This window comes from Rutilus rutilus (genome assembly GCF_951802725.1).
Source record: "Rutilus rutilus genome assembly, chromosome: 24".
Classification (NCBI taxonomy): Eukaryota; Metazoa; Chordata; class Actinopteri; order Cypriniformes; family Leuciscidae; genus Rutilus; species Rutilus rutilus.
The window spans coordinates 8,609,266-8,631,822 of NC_140228.1; the positions used below are offsets into that span (position 1 = coordinate 8,609,266).

The following is a 22,557-nucleotide window of genomic DNA, read 5'->3' on the forward strand; positions in this document are numbered from 1 at the left end:
CAGTATTAAGAGACTCAGCGTTTCGAAACAATGAATTATACTAATTCTTTTTCTTAATGTGTCAGTACAATAAGACAGCTTTAGGCAATGTTTGAATTTCTAAGATCAATGTAGGGGCCATGTAATCATGGTTTAATTTCTTTCTATATAAAGTTACATTATTCAAGTAATAAGATTATTTTAGTTCAGCAGATATATATATAAAAAAAAAAAGTTAGGTTAGGTTAGGAAGCATAATTAGAATGCTTTACAATGTAAAGAAGCCTCTTTGATTAATTTTAGCGAGCAAAAGGGATTGTACAATGTATATAGCCAGAAGATATAATCTTCAAGAATACATTATTTTGTTCCTTTGCTTTGGAAAAAAAAAAAAAAGGAAAGAAAACATTATACCGATGAGACTGCACACCACGCAGTTAGAAAATATAAAGCAAAGCTCCTCACTGCCAGTGCCAATATGATAATCATTATTTGATTCTAATGGCAAAAGGTCACATCTTATATAATCCGCTGATATTGATAACAGTCAGTAAACACAGTGTGAGAGAAAAGAAAATAGAGAGTAATAACCAGAATGAAGAAAGGAAAGGAAGAAACAAACAAACACATAATAGAGAAGAAAAGGAAGGAAGTAAAGAAGGAACAAAGAAATGAACAAATTAAAGAAGGAAGGAAGGAAGGAAGGAAGGAAGGAAGGAAGGAAGGAAGGAAGGAAGGAAGGAAGGAAGGAAGGAAGGAAGGAAGGAAGGAAGGAAGGAAGGAAGGAAGGAAGGAAAAATAAAAGACAAAACAAATAAAAGAAATAAAAAGGAAGGAAAAAATAAACGAAAGAAAAATCATGATGAATGAAGAAACTGATAAACAAAAGAAAGAAGGAGGAGAAGGAAAGGGAGGGAAGGAAGAGAGGAAGGAAGGAACCATTAAAAGGGAAGCAATTGGAGGAACGTAGTAAGAACAAATTAATAAATGAACGAATTAATGAAAAAGAAGAAAGAACTAAGTATTGGAAGGAGGAAGAATAAGGAAAGAACAAACAAATAAAAAGATAGCAAGAAAGGAAAAAAGGAAAGAAGCTAATAGAGAAGAGAAGAGAAGAGAAGAGAAGAGAAGAGAAGAGAAGAGAAGAGAAGAGAAGAGAAGAGAAGAGAAGAGAAGAGAAGAGAAGACTCAGCTGATACTATAATAAGCTGGGGAGCATTGAGGGTCAGCATGTAATGGCAGTGAAAGGCTCAGCTGGAAGAGAACAGGGCAGACGGATCTGATGAGAAACCAGGGTGTCCTCCACTGAGAAGCAGTGGGCAGCCCAACCATGCACTGTTAGGTTAGCACAGCAAGAAACAGTGGCAGCTCAAGGAGTGGGGCGGAAAATGAGATGTGAATGGGGTTACTGGTAGAGGGGGAGAAATTGTCAAGTGGATCATCCACAGCCAATAACACGGACAGGAATCCAGGGAGCTCCCAGTGATTTTGAGAAAAAGAGACTTTCTCCATCTTTTCAGTGTACATGCTTGTCTGTCCAAATAACAGTCAATAAAACAATGTGTGAAGATGCATATAAACTGACCGATTCCAATGAACACAGCTTTGTATCCCTCCTCCTTCAGAGAGAGCAGCGTCATTCCATCTTGGCTGAGTCCTCGGTCACAGACAATCTGAACAAACAAAGCATATCAATAGAAGTAAGACCACAGAAATGCTCCATAAAAGCTCATCTGAAGCCATGTAAAACAGGGTCTGTTTGAGATTGCAGGAGGACATCTCTGAAGTCATCTTGTCGCAGTGGAAAAGACGGTTGGAAAAGTCTCAGTCAGCTGAAAGAAAAAAAGCAAGAAAATAAACAAGAAAGAAATAATGAAAGAAGCTCATTTGAAGGCCTGTAAAATCCTGTCTTTTAGAGGTCTCGGGAGGTTGTCTCTGAATTATTATGCCCACGGAAAAATGCATAGGAAAAAGCCAATCTGAAAGAAAGCAAGGAAAGTTAAAGGACATGAATGGAAGTAGAAGAAATGTAAAGCAAAGAGTCTGTTTATAGGTACTGAGGGAACATGCAAATCTGTCATCCCCTTCCTCCCTCCCTCCCCCCCCCATCATCCTCAGCTCTTCACGAACTGCGGAAAAAAGCATTTCCTGTGTAAAATGAATCTTGAGCAGGTGTGCCGGATGACGACTATTGATTGCCCTTTCCTGAAGCTGAAGCATTCAGGAAACAAACAGACAAGTGCGCGTAGCCCTGAGGTGCTCGGCTGCCACTGTCTGCCACCCCTAATACAACTTTTAATTGTTCTTTATTAATGCGGCTGACATTTGGACCACTGATCCTCCCTAAGACCTCTCGCCCTTCCCGGCTTCAAAAGGGGAAGGTGGGAGTGCACAGGGGCACGGAGGAGGAGGAGTAGGATAGGGAGGTGTGATGGTTTTCATTACCTTCACTCCCAGGTCTCTCATCAAATCCACCTCGAACTGAACCACGTCGTACGGCAAGCGGAATTGCGGGATCTCGGTGGAGCTGAAAATCAAGAGAGGAAAAATGAAATAAGAAGAAAAGGAAGGGCGATAAGGAGGAGTCCCTAGAGAGATGAAAAGTTCCACCCCATGCTAAGGATCGTTCCATATCTGGAATTCTTTCTTATGCTATAGGTTATTTAGTCTTCAATTGTGCTGGTCTAAATGCCAACACAAACCCCAGAGCCTTGTTTCTACTCCCTGAGACTGCTGGGATTTGAGTTGCATTGGATATTCATTGAAGGACCCCTGTTTGCAATCGACATGCTGGTTAAACTAAACAGCGCTGGAGATACAACAGCACGTAATTGATAACCTCAACCCAACTCGACATTTGAGAGATGAATATTCCCAATTACAGAGACCATTCATTAATTATTCTGACCTTCAACAATGTGCCCCATATTGATTGTGGCTGGCCAGATCAACAATGCCCTTTAGTGGACCATCTTAGATACAGGATGAGAATTCTGAGTATGAACCACGGGTCAGAGTAATTACAGACCTCAGTCCTCCAATGAACCTCTGCTTCTCGAAAACGGTGATGTCGCCGTACCCCATGCGGGCCAGGAACGAGGCGCAGCTGATGCTGGCGGGGCCGCAGCCAATCAGAGCTATTTTAGAGCGATAGCTCTCAGGAATCTGATCTGGAGGCGGGAGATTGGGATTCCGTATCTGAGGAACACCCATTTCTTTGAACACCTGCAAACACACCCGAAGAAAATCAATGTATTGTACCTTCATTGGGAAATTGGAGCAAACTTTATGATTCTGATTGACTGTCACAACCTTCAGATCACTTGCAGCAAATTCAAGATGACAAACTTGCTGAAAACAACCAGTTTAAACCAGCATGAATTTCCATGATCATTCAGGCCGGTTCATTCTGGTTCGCTCAGATTTGGTGCCAATGCAGTTGGTGGAAAACAAAAAGCCTGATTGATAAAGCTGGTCAACTTTCTGGTGAAAAGGGTTGACCAAGGCATCTATCCATCCATCCATTACTCAATCTATTACTCTGATGAAACTGTTCATGCTTGGTCTTCCTGGTGAATCTCGACTGAACAAGTCTTGCTGGTTAATCTAGTTACAAAGGCTGGTGGGAAAATCAGATCACCAGACAGCATGCTAGTAACCAGCTTTGCTGGGACAAACACCACTTTAACATCGAGAGGAAAACATTTATATTGTCTCTATTGAGAAACTGTCTTTGAAACACCACAGGCTTGCCTGGTCCAACACAAAAAACGTCCGACATGCTCTTAATTTGCCTGAGGAGGAAAAAAATAAAAACCCACACATGAATACATAAACCCTGCAGCAATTTGATTCATCACTTCACTATTAAAATCCAGAGCAGAGAGCCCACTTAGAGTCGCTAAGACAAAAGCAACACCAAGAACTCATTCAGCCCCTCAGAACAGAAACCAAATGAGAAGACAAAGAAAAAGGAATTACGGATACTCATTCATTCAAAAAGCGTCCTTAACGCATCAACAGACATGAAGACATCAACATAAAGATAGTTAGCAGATACATAAAAAACACAGTAAGTTATCCAAACAGGCATTAATGAGGAGCCTGTGGCGGTATATCCATTACAAGTAGTAAAATGGGAGGGCAGATGCTTTGTCTTCCTAATAAGATTAGCCAGATCCATATGTAAAAGCCTGTATTGTTAATACAATATTATGCCTGAACAGGCAACACTATAGGTGATATTAATATAGTTATTCATGAGTTTCATGGACTGTGAAGCCCAAATTGCTACATGACAATGCATTTTTAATAATCCCTGAGAGCAGTTTAGAGACTTATATTATTGCGGTTTCAATGAAACAAACAATGCGGCAATTCAAAGCACAATCTCGTCTCTTGACAGATCCGTACGGCTTCATTTGATTGATACTTCAGACGACATCTGAAAAGTCACGTGGCAGCAGTGCAGAACTCGTGGAGGTAAAAGGTACCTGGGGTACGGTTTAGGATTTGCTAAAGACTACATTTAGTGCAATGGTAGTCTAAATGTAATAGGAGAAAAGAGCATTCACAATTAAATATCCAACATCGGCCGATATCAATAAATTTAAAGGGGTCATGACATGAGAAACCAAATTTGCCTTGATCTTTTGGTATATAAGAGGTCTTTGTACCATTAAAACTTCCTGCAAGTTTCATAGCTTTAGACGCCCTCCCCATTATAAACGAATCATTTATTTAATCAAGCTCTAAATACAGCTCGTTCTGGATCCATGGTAAGAAGTGACGTCACGGTACGAAGTGACGCACCAGTCGTTTGCATATGACCGCCTCCAGCACAAGACTACTGTCTGTGCCTCATAGTCATTTCGCATCGTCGCATGATTCGTTGTCACGCGCCCCACAGGAGTTCAGTCGTCGACGTGCAGCGAGTGGGTCTCTTTACAAGATTGCTATGTGGCCGCCAAAGCCTTATTTGATCGGTGAGTGATGTGTAGAGACGATTGTGACAGGGCTCATGTTACTGAGAGAGCGAGCGAGAGCGAGCGAGAGCGCCCCGGCCGCGCGCGCGCTCTCTCACTGTCTTTCTCTCTCTCTCTCCCTCCCTCCCTCGCGCATATGCATAAAAATAACCCGTATTCAAGTGTTTCTGGTTACAAATCTGACATATTCATTCAAAATAGCTTCACACTGTCCATGTCATGTGGACACGGGGTAATCCATTCTTAGTTGTTAGTGGTGGACAGATGGTTCATTTTCTGGCTTTCTATATCTATGTTAATAATTGATGCATAGGCGCTGACGTTAGCCAATCATAAGAGTGGGTGTTAACACTGAACTCTTAAAGGGGAAACACCCCCCAAACAGACTGTTTGAATCAGAGCATGAGAAACAGGGTGGGAAAAGGTCATAAATCACTCAATTTTAAACGTTTTTTGTCCAAAAAACTATAGTAATACTATAATTGCACCTAAGGGAACATAATAAAAGAAAAGAAAAAAACATGTCATGACCCCTTTAACAAAAACAAATCTGGCACCGACATATACTGTATTTTGTATTCCAAGAATTAAATCAAAGATCCTCAATATCAATGTCATTAAAATATTACCAGATCATATAACTGTTGTATAAATTACCTATAAATCACTTCTTAATCAAACCTAATGGCAAATAGACACTCAAATTGGCACTGTTGGTATGTAAGTGGGAGTTAGTCAAAGTCTTCTAAAGATGCTAATGTGCTTTGCCACCTTTGGACACCAACACTGCGTTTCCCTTGTAATTGAAAAGAGACACCAAGTTATCTGTGATTGCAGGCCGACTGCAGGAGCAGCCAGTGAATGACGGTGGGCTGTGATAGCCCTTTTTTCTTGGGTTATCTAATTATCGGCTCGATAACCAGACTGACCTCTCACATTTAAGGAGAGAGGATCCGCCACCTAGACAGAGACGTCTAATAAGTCACAGCAGAGGTGGGTGGCACAAGAGAGAGAGGCTGCTTTTGTAATTGCTCTTCTTATCCTTCATGAAGTAATGAAACTTAACATGCCGAAGCGCTTCCTTTTTTTTTTTAGCCTGTGGTGATTGTGTGGAACAGGTGGGATCGGGTTACAAAGGTGGGTGGAAATGAACTGTCGTGCTTTCCGTTTCCCCCTTCCGAGCAGTCAGTTAAGAAACATGCCCGCATGAAACCTGTTAGAATTGCAAACAAATTGCTTAAGGTAAAGAAAAACAAACCCTCCGGCAACACTGAAATGCAGCCAGCTAAACTTATTCATGTCAGCGGGCATGTTTTTAAATTGTATTTGTAGTGTGCACTTGCTTATATACAGTACATTCCGAAGAAACCCTGAAGCTTTAAAGAGGCACAAAGGGTATATAAAAGCAGGAACATTTATGCAGCTTTTGTATCTAAATAATGAAGCAACCTTCAACCACTATTCCCATAAATGGGTTTGGAATATTTTGAACATGTTTACACAACTGGGAGAAAAAATGTTGTTTAGAAATGTCTGGTCTATATTCAAACGGTTAGCCGATGATTGTTATAATGTTCTGGTCAATAACCAGTAAAAAGATATTTTGTCTGAACAAGTTACAAATAAATTAATTTAGGCAGTGTTTAATGTTATCAAAGTCAGCGGTAGATGATGGAAAAGGTAATCTAAATATAAAAATAGGACAAATGAGCATACACAATTACATTTCCAATGCTGGCTTGCACTATATCCAAAAGTTTTTTCAACATATTGTGCATTTTAAAAGGTGTTTTGTGTCCGTATCTATAGTGTGTATAATTTCAGCAAGGCTGGAACACTGTATTGACCGTCGCCCTTTACCAGGTACAGGAAACTCCCACTTTGACGCACACACAATTGTGGGTCAAATCGAGCAAATCAAACCCACGCACTTTAATTTCGATTTAATTACCTGTTACTGCAGTGCTGTGTTGCGAAACCAAACATAAACATATAAATGAGTTAATGATTAACACACCTGTAGTTTCATTGTGCAGAGAAACAAATAACATGTATGCGACCAAACAAATTATATGTATTTACAAAGATGCTTACATAAACCCTGCCCTGCACGACTTCATAGAAATGTCCTAACGGATCTGTTTACTGCAAGCTAGTTTGCTGGCACCTCGCCATCCTCGCTCCTTTTTAGTCACTTCCTCTGAACATCATCGTGTGTTTGTTAGACATGAAATATCTGCAGCTTTCTTTGGTTTAAGCTCATCTTGATTGATGTGAGACAAGTTATTCCCCTTTTCCCTGGCACCAGCTCACCAATGGTGAACCTGACGTTTGTCGTGGCAGAAGGCCGGGCCGCTGAGACGAATTGTGTCTGTAGCAGTGGAGAGTGTCACACATCATGAGTTCATACTGCTGCCGACTAGAGCTGAGAGACTTCATTAACACTGGCACGCCACAAGCTCTTCATGACAGCATATGGGATCCAAAGAAACAAGAATACACATTTTTCTAACAGGTTAACTCCACTAAACCACTAGGGAATAGTTCTTATGCAGCAATTTTTAGATATACGAACCCTTAAGCACTTGAGAGTTACTCGTTTTTTTTTGTGCATATTTCCCTTCATATGCAATCTAATCCATCTGGCCTACGGCATACATGGCTTCTCACTCAGGTGAGCCACTAAAAAATGATAATACAAATTCAGTTTGAATAAAACCTAATATGGAAATAAGAGAATGAAAAGGAAATATTTTTCTCCCTACGAACCTCAAATTTACCTTTTTCAAAGCTGTGGCCCAGCGGTTAGTGGTCGCTGAGTTATGATGCTCATGTGGACGTTGCAGGTTTGAATTGAACATGCAACATGGCCTGATTCCCAATTATTCAATTACTCTTTATTACGCATGTCCAATAAATAAAGGGGAAAAGTCCTACCTCAATGGCAAACTGCTGCAGTCCCCCAATGTTGATGGGTCCTTCCTCAGACGCATACAAGTTGCACCCCCCAACACACAAGTCTGAGGTGGGACACACCATCCCACACGTCAAACCTAGCGGGTTGTCTGACAAAATGGTCCGTGCCGCCCCATAATAATTCTGTGAACATCAACATAAAAGTGTTTTTTAGAAAACCTGCCGAGATATGCATCTAGATAGCTGTGTGTATGTGATTCCTAAAAGTGCTATCACACCATTTTAAAATGTAGGTAGCAAAATTATGTTGCTTTTTAAATTACCTTATTTTGGCCAAACTATATACAGTACATACATATTTGTACATGCAACAAATAATATGAGACAAAAATATCAATGTTTATTTCACTCAATACTGAAGTTTATTGCTGAAAACCAATGCATTAGCTTAGCAAGGTGCTAAAGCAAAGCCACAGTAAAGTACCTTATTTTATGTGCTGTCTATAGAGCACTTCAAATCAGTCACATACACTACCATTTAAAAGTTTTGGCATTGGTAAGATTATTTACTTTTTATTTTATTTTTGAAAGATTGCAGATTTGGTGCTGATTTTTTATTATGAGCATTTCTTATTATTATCAATGCTGAATACAGTTGCGCTGCTTGATATCTTTGTGGAAACCATGATACATTTTATTTCCAGTATTCTTTATTGAATTGAAAGTTCAAAAGAACCACTTTTTTTTTAAAGGAGTCATAATGTAGAAATTTCACTTTTCCACGAGAATCAATGTATGTTATGATTGCATAATGATTGTACACTGGCCGGGAAGCCGATATTTAAAAGTGAAGCGTTTGTTTACCTCAGGGTTTGTAAAATAGGCCACGTGCACGCGCACGAAAAAACGAGATTTTGATTTCTTCCCCCTCTTGACGTCAAGACGGGGGAGGATATACCAAATATGGACACCGCAAACCTATGCCGCGGGAAGCCCGCCCCTCTCCCCCTCTCCCCCTCAGATTCAGTTTAGTCGACTCGCGAAAGATGGAGAAACCGAGTGCACACCTGAGATGCTCTGTGGTTGACTGCCACAAACAACATGCAAATGTGTTTTATCTACCAAAAACGGACGAAACTATCAGGGAACAGTGGAGGAAATTCATTTTTAATGACGCTGTCCCAACAACTCTTTCAAGTGGCGTATCGTTAGGTGTGTGCGCTAAACATTTTACACCGGAATCATTTACAAATTTGGGGCAATATCAGGCGAACTTGGCCTCGAAGCTCCGTTTGGGAAAAGGTGCCATCCCAACCATCAGGGACTTGCCAGAAATTGAAAAGGTAAAACTGTGTTTTTATTGCTCTACTGTGGTTAACAAATAGCAGCTAACTGCTAATGCGGCTATTGTATGTAACGTTACCTTCGAGGTAAACACGGGGAATGGACTCTACGAATGCTAGCCACATCTTTCCACTTTGTTTTACACTAGCAGCTACAGTAGTGACGGTACAGGAGTCCATGCTCAGTGGCTAAAACTGTTTAAATGCAAGTATGAAAACAATATACCACTAAACATTATTAGCCAAACTCATGCAAAACATGCAGTTTGAAAATAGCTTTCAGTTAGTGGGGCTTCTGTAAGAATGTATCTGGAAATGGTGTATTTTTTCTACGACCAATCAACGCGCCCCTCATTTGCATTATTATAATGACCGTCCACGACAGCCAAAACATCGCATCAGATCTCGCGAGACAATAATGCCTTTAGAAATAAGGGTCTGAGGAGCTCTGTGTTTATTTTTTTTCCACTTTTCTTTTTTAGAAGTGCCTGAAAGACTATAATAGAGCATTAGGTATCCAAGGTAACACAACATTATGACTCCTTTAATAGAAATACTCTTTTTTTTTAATTCTTTTAAAAAGTTTGTACTGACAATGAACTTTTTAACAGTATATAATATTATATATACAGTAGTGGACGAAAGTGATGTCCGGCCTTTTATTATTACATCTTTTATTAAATTACATCTTAACCCTTTATTCAATTATTATAATTTAGAAAAAAAAATTGTAAGCGTATTGCGTAGTTGTGCTTATAATCAATTGTTTTATTTGTGATAACGCAATGAAACATGCCAAGTTGTGCATGAGGACAATCATTTTGCCGGGCTGTCATACAAAAAAAGAAAAAAATCATGAACATGCAAAAACAAGAGAACCAACAAAATATTATTAACTTAATATGTTGTAGTCAATGTATACTTTTGTTTCCTGTGAGCTTTTTGTTTTTCTATGCATTTTATTTTTGCATAACAAAATAAAACCTGTAACTGTAGTAATATACACACTCACACAAATCATTTTGTGTGTGTATATATGTATGTATATATATATATATATACACACAAATAATTTTGTGTGTATATATATATTAGTGCTGTTAAATCGATTCATCATGATGAATCGCATTTAACAAAAAAGTTTGTTTACATAATATATGTGTGTATAAATATTATAATATATATTATAACATATATTATGTAAACAAAAATTGTTATGTTAGATGCAATTAATCATAATTAATCGATTTGATAGTACTTATATACCATAATATAGTATACAGTATACAGTATGTGTGTGTGTTTATATATATATACACACATACTGTATACTATATTATGCTAGTCATCATATCAGCCTGCGCAACACAGCAACGTGGATGCAGCAACTGTAGCAGAAGTGTTCAGTTACTGATACCATTGTAGAAATGGCCTTTTTTGCAGACAGCCATGATTAATTTATACTGAGGTAAAAAAAAAAAAAAAAAAAACAGAGAACAAAATAAAGTGAGTAATATTTAGCTGATCATGTGATCACAACAATATCTGCCCACCCAGCCTGCTCAATCTAAAATAAAACAGCTTTTATTAGGCTACTGAAATGACTTCATGTTTTTAAACATCTTTCAAAAGTACTACTCACTTCTATCAGTGAAAGTTTTAAATAAAAAAATCACCTTTAACACTTCTATTCATATAAGACATGGAAGAAAAACTTCGTGATAGTACCACAGTACTCTCTTTTCATTCTCTTCCTTCATTCTCTTGTCTAACAAGCCCATTCTGACAGTCATCACCCCCTGACTGACATGTGTCTAGTTCTGAAAAAAGCAGACAACATCTCTCTTCTTCAGACAGCCTTGAATTAAGGCCAGAGCGCCTCAATGGCACTCGCTAAATTCGCAGAATGCACGGTATGACGGAAACCTTGACAGAACAACGGCACAGAAACACGGTGTTGTTCCAGCGACGCGCATTAAAGACATTTTGCATGGGCTTTATTCAAATGCTGATTGTACAAGTCAGTTTTCCTGCTTCAAATGAATGACTGATATTCAAATACACAGATGCAATGCATACATAAGAGCCGCTGTAGTGCAGCTTTAAAACGCTCCCACAAAAGTCAAACAAATGAGCACAAAAACTCATTATTCCCAGCGAATAATTCACGTCATCCAACAGCAGATCTCTTATTAAAAGCATAACTCAAAGTTCACCACCGCAGTTCTGCACCGGCTAGATGTCACAATTACGTCTTTTACAATGGCAATGTCTGTCATCCTGATGAAGAGCTCAGGTCTGACATCTTGTGTGATGTTTTTAAGTATATGGACGCTATAATCCCTGTAGTGTGATGTATTTAGTATATTTAGTGAAACACAAGCCATTTTACTTCCGAAAAGTGACGTATTTCAGAAACAAATTGAATATAATCCATCATGAACTGATTGGATCATGAAAAGTGGAAGAGTTTTTGGTGGATTGTGGAGAAATATTCAAGTGTGAAACACTTTTGAGAAAGCTTTTTGACCAAGATGTGGCAAATCCCAATGGTAACACTTCTTTTTCAAACTAACCTTATCATTAAAGGGGCTTTATGTAGAATTCAGAAACCTTTGTTATTAGCGACACCGGTGGCCATTAAGTGAACTGCGGCCAGCAACTATACTAATTGCTTGTGCAAACGTAACGTACAAGAGACCGAATGTGATACACTGCCCACAGTGAAATACTACTGTTTACTTGTCTTTAATAATGTTTGAAATTTATATTAGTTAGTCCAGTTGTTTTTGTTGTAAAACCATAGGAAAATGTTAGTGTTCTTTAGGCTGCTGATTTTTGCTCATGGAAATCCCGTTTAAAATGTAAAGGTGATCGGGCATTTTCTGTTGCAGCTCCTAGGCTCTGGAATGACCTTCCTCTGTCTGTAAAAACGTGTCCTTCATTGGGTGTTTTTCAGAGTGCGCTCAAAACTTATTTGTTTTCTTTAGCATTTGATAATGCTTTGTAAGTGTGTCATTTGTTTGTATTGTTTTTATGTTTTTATTTTTATTTTCTCTTTTTATACCTTCTGTACAGCACTTTGGTTCCACTTGTGGTGTTGAAAGTGCTTTATAAATAAAGTTGAGTTGAGTTGAGTTGAAATAAGCTGCAACAAAACATTTTTCAAAAAGACAGAATAAATATGTTTGATATAAATGTTTTGACTACAGACCCTTTCCAAAAAATTTGAATATCATGAAAAACTTTATTTATTTCCATAATTCCATTCAAAACATTAAACTTCCATAGATTATAGATTCAGGGCCCACAACTTAAACGATTTCAAGTATTTAGTTGTTTATTTGTACATAATTTGGGCTTCCAGCTCATAAAACCCACGAAAACAGGATTTCAATAAATTTGAATATTACATGAAATCACACAGTAATTACACAGTGATACCATGGTCATTGAACCAGGTTTTGGTTATTTTGGCAGTGTGGGCACTGGTGCAAATCCTGCTGGAAAATGAAGGAAGCATGAAGTGCTCTGAAAATGTCCTGGTAGACGGCTGCGTTGACTCTGGATTTAATAAAGCACAGTGGACCAAAGTCCTCTTTTCTGATGAGAGCAAATTTTGCATCTCATTTGGAAAGCAAGGTCCCAGAGTCTGGAGGAAGAATGGAGAGGCACACAATCCAAGATGCTTGAAGTCCAGTGTGAAGTTTCCACAGTCTGTGTTGGTCATCGGCTGGTGTTGGTCCACTGTGCTGTCCACTCAACGCAGCCGTCTACCAGGACATGTTCAGAGCACTTCATGCTTCCTTCAGCAGACAAGCTTTATGGAGATGCTGACTTCATTTTCCAGCAGGATTTGCACCTGCCCACACTGCCAAAATAACCAAAACCTGGTTCAATGACCATGGCATCACTGTGTAATTACTGTGTGATTTCATGTAATATTCAAATTTTTTGAAATCCTGTTTTCGTGGGTTTTATGAGCTGGAAGCCCAAATTATGTACAAATAAACAACTAAATACTTGAAATCGTTTAAGTTGTGGGACCTGAATCTATAATCTATGGAAGTTTAACATTTTGAATGGAATTATGGAAATAAATAAACTTTTCCATGATATTCAAATTTTTTGGAAAGGGTCTGTAAATGTTTTACCTTACTGGAATCAAAAACTGGGAATCGAAAAGAATCGGAATCAATAAGCAGAATCCGAATTACCAACCCTACTGCTAAGCTTTTATGAAGGCTGCAACAATAACTCTCTGTAACACTTTAGTTTCGGGTCCAATTCTCACTATGAAGTAGTGTATATTACTAGGAAATTTGCTGTTTATTAGTACTTATAAATCACATATCAATGCCTCATTCTGCATGACCATATTCTACATCCCTTAATCCTACCCAACACCTAAACTTAACTACCTTACTATCTATTAATATTAAGAGTTTGAGGCAAAACTCGTAGTTAATAGTGAGAATTCTACACTAATTTAAAGTGTAACCTAACTTGGCTGCGTTAAATCTTGATCCTAAAGCAAAAATAAGTGTATAAGCACTGTTCTAAAGTAAATACATAAGCGTATACAGAAAAAAATAAGGATGAATTCTTTACCTAAATAAACTACATGACGAACTTGTGAGATAAAATAAGACTTGCATATGTAAGACGTGACTTATGTAGCAGCATTTGAAATCCCAGGAGTCTGTTTGAAAAAAAAAAATCTAATCATCCCAAGAGCACACTACAGAAAGAAAGAGAAAAAAATTGCATAAAGAAAATGACATTTCATTTTCATACCACATGAAATGTAAACATTAATACCATAATAAAAATGCCTTTCTCTACAGAAGTATATTTGATATGAAAGTTACATATCTTATATTAGGAACCTGTTGTACAACGTAAGGGAAATATATGAAATGTGATGAGTTAGATAATAGTTCTTTCTGTTTGTTTGGCTGTTTGTTACTGGGCTGATGTGTCCCTGATCTCGCTGCATGGCTTTCTATATCCGGCTTTTAGAAGCTAAAAGAACCCATGAAATGAAAATAAAAGTTTCGTGGCTTTTAGCCCGTGTCTGTTAGCTTTGAGGCCATCTATATGCGAGTGCACTCCTTAACATTTGAGCTTTTTCTAGATATATGCATTTAAAATACTCTTTTTCTTCCTGAAAAATGGACCGGAAATACAGATGACTCGTCCTGTGCGCAGAGGTATAATAGGAATTTATGCTCAATAAAATGCTTTTGAAAATGAAAATGACCCCCATTCCTAATGTGACCTGCAACCAACTAGCAAAAGAAAGTAGCTAAACGTGTTTTTGCTAGAATACAATATAATGTAAACTAAAGCCTACTGACTATATAAAAAAATATATATATATATCCTAAAATAAATTGCCTATAAAAAAAATCTATTAAAATTATTTTTATTATTTTTATAACAATAATAAAAAAAAACTAAATTGGCCATTTTTAAATAAATTCATTAATGTAAAAAACTAAAAGCAATTGGCTGTTTTTGATGTGTTCGAATTACTGTCGTCAAAATAGGAAGAAAATAGTGTGTCAAATAATTTCAATGCCTTTAATACTTGTTCAAATTAAAATTAACATTAAAAATGGCATTCAAAACATATCCTTTGGGAAGTGGACCGATAAAAGTTTAGTTTCATATAAAAATGGAGTAAAAACTCCAAAAATAAAGTTCTTACATTTTGATGAAACATTACAAAATCAAACCTTTTTATCAGAAGATTCGAGCTCAATGAGACCAGAAACATTTATTAAGAAAGTCAACTTGTAGATACGCAACATACCTTGTTTGCGATACTAGTAATGAAGGCCTTTATGTCCAGATTAGTCGGGCAGCTTTTCTGACACGGTGCATCGGCACACTTCAAACATCTGTGAGAAAACAAGATTAATGTTTGAATTACCTCACATGCAATGCAAAGTAAAGTTATTTACAGTAAGAACAGAACTTTGTGTCGTCGCCCCACTGGAACGGCACATTCCAGCCAATTACAAACACTCTACGGCACCCAGAGGAAATCAATCCCAAGCTTTTGTGCCGGAGGACTTTTCTCCCAGCAACTACATCTCAAAGACGCCATATTGATGACACACCAGTTTTGAATGACAAATAGGATAATTTGGAGCCGCCCCAATTAAATATTCATGCCCAATCAGAATGGAGGTGGTACGTCTGGCCCCTGGATGTGAATGGCGTGTGACAGGAGGCAGCTGACTGGGGCTGCTGGGAAACGAAAGAGGGCTGCTACTGTAGCTCACAATCATTATTTCGCATTTTACAAACACACAGCTGTTTAAAAATTCACCACACTAATGACTTCAGATGATGTATCAGTAATTTGGAAGAGTGCTTTTTCCTTTACAATGAGCAGAGGGGGAGACGCACACAGGGAACAGAGCAAATCGAGGCAGGGAAGGAGACGCGGAAACAAGAAGGGGGGAGGAAACGCACAACTTGTGCCACGTATGTGGAAACAAAAAGCACACAAAACACAACAGTGCTCACACACAAAAGCAGCGCAAACGCTCATATAACACCTGCAGGTTTAGCTTCACGCGCAGCTGGATGCCCATAATAATCCCGTTTCACTATTCTCTAAGCTCAGCGCGGACTAGAGTGCACAAGGCTGCCATTAATACCACTTACCGGGGTGACAGTGGGGTAATTACTGTAGTGCAGCGGCCAGGTACCGACGCCACAGAGGACCACACAACGCTACCGTCCCAGTCCCGCTTTTATCAACCAGGGTGGCTGATCATAATGTGACATTAGTTTTGACCTGCTTTTTCTTTATTTGATCATAAATTATCCTTAGCCTTAAGGATTAGGGATATTGCAGGAGTCTTCGTCTGGGAGAGGGCCTGGACTGGGCTTTGACGGTGAGATGAAGGCTAGTCTCGGAGGATGCCGGGGCCTATCGCACTTCTGATCTGCACAGAGATGATTAATACAGAGAGGGGACACCGAGCAGCTGCGGGAAGACATAAAGCCACACTCGCAGAAATATTTCTCTCGCTGCCGTTCCTCTCTGCTTATTGTGAAGGAAAAGGCACTCTTCCAAATCAGCGATATATCATCTGTTATGATCATCGCCGTGTGTCTCTTACAAAATATGCATGTAGAACATGAAACGGTGCAGTGGTTCATATTCAGCTTCCTGTACAATGAATACATTAGCGCAAATGTATTAAAGATCATGTCTCATTGATAATAGATTTTTCTTGCTCTTCAAAAAAGAAAGTTACGTATCTATACTCTAAAGTTTAAATCAACCATTTCCTTCCCAGTCCATCCAGACCATTTATTGAAACAAATAAATGGAAGTGATTACGATAATTTGAAATATCATCCAAAAAAGTAACCAAATGACAATTATTCAGCTAATTGTACATCAAAATATTTTTTTTTAGTATGCGTGTATTTTTTTAACCATAGAAAACACTTTTTCTTAACTATAACAACTGTTTTATATTTTCACATATTTAAAAACATTTAATATTTTCCTGTGATGGCAAAGCTGAATTTTCAGCATCATTAATCCAGTCTTCGGTGTCACATGATCCTTCAGAAATCATTTTAATATGCTGATTTGCTGATCAAGAAACATTTTTTCTTATTTTCGGTGTTGAAAACAGTTGTGCTGCTTAATATTTTGTGGAAAACGTGATAAGCCTACCTTTGTTTTCAGAATTCTTTGACGAATAAAAAGTTAAAAAGAAGAGCACTTATTTGATTTTTTTTTTTTTTACTATGTAAGGCTTTACTGTCACTTTTGATCAATTTAATGCATCCCAAATAAAAGTATATTACCAAAATAAAAGAATATAAATATATTTGAAGACCTTGCAAAGTTGGAGTTTTGTGGCTTTTAGTTCATGTCTAGTCCAAATCCAATTCCCATGTGGTCTACATTTCCTTAATGCCTGGTTCAGATTACAGTTACACGATTTTAGCCCGATTTTGGCACGATCCGTTTGACGTAAGGTGTAACGCAAAGACAACGGTCGTCGGGACGCAAGATTCGACCGTTTCATCTCGTGTGTCATAGTGGGCGACAACCTACGATGATCGCAACCTACACGTCTGCGATGCTTCACGACATCATGATAAAAAGACTAGCATGTGTAATTTTTTTTTCGGTCCTCCATGACGGTTGGAGTGTATGTGTGTGCGCGCGAGTGAGTGAGTGAGCGAGCGAGAGTGAGTGAGAGTGTGTGTGTGTTCGCGAGTGAGCGACTGTGTGTGACTGTGTGTGTGTGTGCGCGAGCGAGACTGGTCAGAAAGCAACGTGTAGGCTAGTCTGACATGTTTCTTGTCCAGGACATGACAAGATCTCTAGGAGTCAAAATCGTGTAATCTGACACAGTGACTAGTAACAGACAAAAAAATCGTGTAATCTGAACCAGGCATAAAGAGTATCATAAATATATGTGCATTGCACTGGCCTTTAGATATTCTGTTCTCACTGAAAAACCCTTATTGGTCGACCTGTAGTTATGACATCACAGCCACGTCCACATGTAGAAATCAACACCTATTCATTATTCTGCAACTTGGCTTGCCCTAATGAGCAACAGTGTGAAATAGAGAGCCTAAGTCCCTCCCCTTCCGGTGGAACACCATGGGACCTTAATTCGGAAAAATATTGTATGGTAGTCAATGGCGAGAGACAACAAATATTTTGATCTCGTTTGAATTGTGCCCTGAATTACACATATGATGTTTGTCAATTTAAAAGATACATTTTAAAGTCAAGAAAGTCGCAGTTTGATACAAAATTGTTGAGGTATAAGACTGTGAAAATACGTAATTACAAAGACTACAAACCCAAAAGGCGCACATGTGACGTCATACCTTTTCTCTCAATGAATGAAGCTAACTTTACTGAAGCTAACGTCTGTCATTTTTCTATAGTCTTACGTTATAATCGTAACGTTACGCCGTCATGCCTGAGTGTTTTGTACCAGACTGCACACATACGAGCAACGGTGACGTACATAGTGCGAGACGAGAGTAGTTCATTGAGCGATTTTCACATAAAACAAAATGTTACTCTTCTGTTTTATGACAAACTGCGACTTTCTTGACTTTCATAATTATCTTTTAAATTGACAAACATCATATGTGTAATTCAGGGCACAGTTCAGACGGAATAAAAAGATAAGTTGTCTCTTGCGATTGACTACCATACATATTTTTTCCGAAATAAGGTCCCATGAGCCGGAAGCGGAGGGGAGGGACTTAGGCTCTCTATACTCCAGTATGTTGCGATTAGCCAATCATAACAGAGTACATTTGCATATAGAAGCCTGCAAGGTACTTCAACAAAAACCTGCTTGTTTATTTCTAATGCCGAGTTCACACTGAACGATTTTAGGCCCGATTTTCGCTCGCCGACAGGTTTTGTGAGATCGCCGACAAATGCCCGAAATCATAGGCAAATCGGTGCTCGTTCACGTGAGTGACAACCGCAGTGTGAATGATCCTTGAGATATTTGGCATGCTAAATATCTGGACCTGTCGGCGATTCAAAATCCTGCAAAATATCTTCTGACTGAAAACTACATCGGCGATGACCGACAGCCAATGAGAGAGCCAGATACAGGACAGCGGGATGTTTGGGGAGGAGACCAGAATATCAGTATTTTAATAGATATATTTACAATTATATCAAACAGAAACAAAGCACAAACATTTGCTTGACCAGCAGCACATTGCAAAATTATTGATTTACCCCCAACTCTCTTTGCAGAACACACAGTCCTTTCTCCCCTCGTCTTCACAACCATTTCCTCCTGCATAAACTGTTTATTTTTCTCCTTTTCGCAAAATCAGCGCAGTCAATTTGGATCGCAATCTTCTTGCAGGCTATCATTTTTAATAACAACTTCAGTCTCACGCACACGTGATCATCCGTGATTTCCTTATCAGTTCTCGCGTGTTTGGTTGTGAAACGTAGTTTGCGGACCAGACAGAAGTTTGTAAAGTCATGCAGTGTGAAACCTCCTGTCCCCGATCCATCGAGCAGTGTGAACACACCAGAAACTGAATGTTACCCCAGACCCAGACAGTCACGCAGTGTGAAAAGAACGGTGACCCGACTACTTTGAAAATCGTGCAGTGTGAACTCGGCATAAGGGTAAGAGAGGGGGTGGGAAGTGGTCATGCAAAACTAAATGAAGACTGTTTTGGTGCGAAAAACCTTGACTAATATTATAAGTTGACATCAGGGGGGGGAAATAAAATGCAAAAAAATGGCCCAGAAAACAGCTGTTCCACGGCAGGTCAAAACGTATAAACACATTCATAAATATGAGACCCAACAGATCAAAATGAGAATCTGTGAGAGGGGCACCTTCAGTTGATTGCCGAGCGTTTTTGTCTCTCTTTTCAAAAACTGTAGCTCGGGGGGGGGGGGGGGGGGGGGGGGGGGGGGAGGGCGAAAACGAGAAAGAGTGAGAATAAAATAACCTATTCCCTCCTCTGACACGCCGGGGCTCTGCGCTACGACTGTGGACAGGAATACCATTGTCTTTTTTATCCTCCCAAGGTAACATTAAAGACACGGCACATCCAGACACATTTTAGACCCTCATCCGTCTCCCCTGGCCAGCAGCCCAAGCGCTTAGCAAATGTCAACAGAAAATAATGCACACACGAAGGCAATCTTATTTGTTCAAGAATTGCTCTAGGTCACAGCAATTCAGCTGGGCTTTGAGAGCGGCGCTCAGGAAAAGACTGCCTAGCAGTGCAGTGCATTAGACACAGTGCTGGGGCTTTTCTGAGCTGTAACGCAATCAAATGCATACACAATTTTTCCTTTCTTTGCTTTCTGTATTTTTTATTACCCTCCCAAAAATAATCCAGTGCGTTCAAATGAAAGGAGCTGTTGATTAGCGGACCACTGCAAGCTGATTTATTCTCCCGTCTCTTTCTGCTTCCTACCTTATCGTTTTACTTGAGTAATAATCTAGCGTTTGAATGTTTTCCATGATGAGAGTATTATGGGGTTCTGGAATGTGCAGTAAGCTAATCTCCCAATTCATTGTTTTCATTATATCTGAACCAAAATGAACCCACAATGGAAAAGTACAATTCAATAAAAACCTGGGCCTCCCAGGATTTGCCATTTTAATGACTGCTTACCTTTATGAATTAGTTGTCGCCACAAATTCAGCTCTTCACTTTTTCTTGAAGAAACTAATAATTCTGTTCTTAATCTTGGGGTTGCGGCGAATTGTATCTTTTAATAAGGTTTTTTTCAGGAATACAACAAAGGATTAAAAAATCCCTGCTGAATGCAGCATTGAAAGCATCAAGAGTAGAAGAAAAATGCACATAGAGAGCCAACAGCTATCTATAAAATTGGATGGATGGATGGATGGATGGATGGATGGATGGATGGATGGATGGATGGATGGATGGATGGATGGATGGATGGATGGATGGATGGATGGATGGATGGATGGATGGATGGATGGATGGATGGATGGATGGATGGATGGATGGATGGATGGATGGATGGATGGATGGATGGATGGATGGATGGATGGATGGATGGATGGACAAAGTATATTATATACTGGATGAATGGAAGAACAAAGTATATTATATACTGGATGGTTGGATGGATGATGGATGGATGGAAGAACAAAGTATATTATATACTGGGTGGATGGATGGAAGAACAAAGTATATTATATACTGGATGGATGGATGGATGGATGGATGGATGGATGGATGGATGGATGGATGGAAGAACAAAGTATATTATATACTGGATGGATGATGAACAAAGTTTATTATATACTGGATTGATGATGAACAAAGTTTATTATATACTGGATGGATGGATGGATGGATGGATGGATGGATGGATGGATGGATGGATGGATGGATGGATGGATGGATGGAAAAAAGTACATTATATACTGGATGGATGAATGGATGGATGGATAAACAAAGTACATTATATACTGGATGGATGGATGGATGGATGGATGGAAAAAGTACATTATATACTGGATGGATGGATGGATGGATGGATGGATGGATGGAAGAACAAATTATATTATATACTGGATGGATGATGAACAAAGTTTATTATATACTGGATTGATGGATGGATGGATGGATGAACAAAGTATATTATATACTGGATGGATGAATAGATCAGTACCCATAACGTGCAAAACCAATTGGCAATCTTTTCCCTCCTCTTTTCTGTACTATTCTATAAAATAAAAATAGAAATAGAAATCCTAAACTTAAAATTAAAACAAATATTAAAAGTGCTTTGTTTTACACTATGTTAACTCCCATTCAAGGCACAGGCTGAACATATGAGTATGCAGTGTTGAATCTGTCTTGCCCGATAGACGCAGCTGTGTCAGTTTGCTCGGGCATCTGGATGCAAGTTTAATGATGTCAGCAATGCAGCTCAGCTGGGGACAGGTGGGAAGAGAGCGCCAGGTGAGGTGAGATTACTCTGTGCACTGAGGGTTAGGACAGCGGCCGTCAGAACTGTCAAAACCACCCGGCCTGGGTCTGTCTGGGATCAGGGGGATAACCAACAGCTGCAAACACAGCACACTGAAAAATGAAAAGAGAGAGACCTGCATGGCTCTGTGTGTGTGTGTGTGTGCGCACAGATCTCAGCCTGAAGCATCATATGCATTTGATTGACACATCACTCAAAGCTGTCATTTCAGTAAAAGGTGTAGACCACGTTTTAGATGTTCAATTTCCCTAATCCAGCTGTAGCTAATCTAGCTATAAAATGCCCATGCAGTTGACAAGAACACAAACCGTATACACAATTTTCAAGGATGCAACCATCAGTCAGAAATCCCCTTTTCCCCTTTGGTGTATTTAAAGTTAAACCGAATCAAATGTGTGGCTACTATGGTGATAGGAGAATGTAGGATCTGTCAAAGTGGACGAGTGAGGTTAAATGTACACGCCTGCTGCACGGTTTCACCTGTCATCTTAATTGCTTTGACACTTGTGTTTTCGACCAATTAAAGCAGACTCTCAGATGGTCCGGTGAGAGCAGGCCTTTGCTCCGATAATACGGCAAACTTTGTATTTATGAACGTCTAGATATCTGACAACAAACAAATCACGAATATAAGTTTTACTTCGGGCTGTTGAATGCTTGATTCTGAATGACTGACAAGAATTCTAAGGTGTGCAATTATTTTATAGGAAACGCACGGCTAAAGTAGTTCCAGGCAGGTTTTGACTGCATTACAGTTCCATATCACCAAATGTATTCAGTTATTTCAAAGTTACTTACA

At 39.0% G+C, this 22,557-nt stretch overlaps 1 protein-coding gene across 4 annotated transcripts in view; it reads right to left on the reverse strand.

Moving 5' to 3' along the window:
- The window catches only part of dpyda (dihydropyrimidine dehydrogenase a), a 189,139-nt gene that overhangs the window by 125,876 nt on the left and 40,706 nt on the right, over positions 1 to 22,557 (reverse strand). For all 4 annotated transcript variants that reach the window (XR_014626124.1, XR_014626125.1, XM_084398600.1 and 1 more), the window contains 5 exons: positions 15,042 to 15,129; positions 7,902 to 8,063; positions 3,008 to 3,204; positions 2,425 to 2,506; positions 1,565 to 1,652 (listed from right to left, as the gene is read on the reverse strand). Coding sequence is in view for 2 of the 4 variants with exons in the window: in XM_084398600.1 (XP_084254726.1) it covers positions 1,565 to 1,652; positions 2,425 to 2,506; positions 3,008 to 3,204; positions 7,902 to 8,063; positions 15,042 to 15,129 (617 nt within the window). In the remaining 2 variants the exon portion in view is untranslated. The remainder of the gene's footprint in view (positions 1 to 1,564; positions 1,653 to 2,424; positions 2,507 to 3,007; positions 3,205 to 7,901; positions 8,064 to 15,041; positions 15,130 to 22,557) is intronic.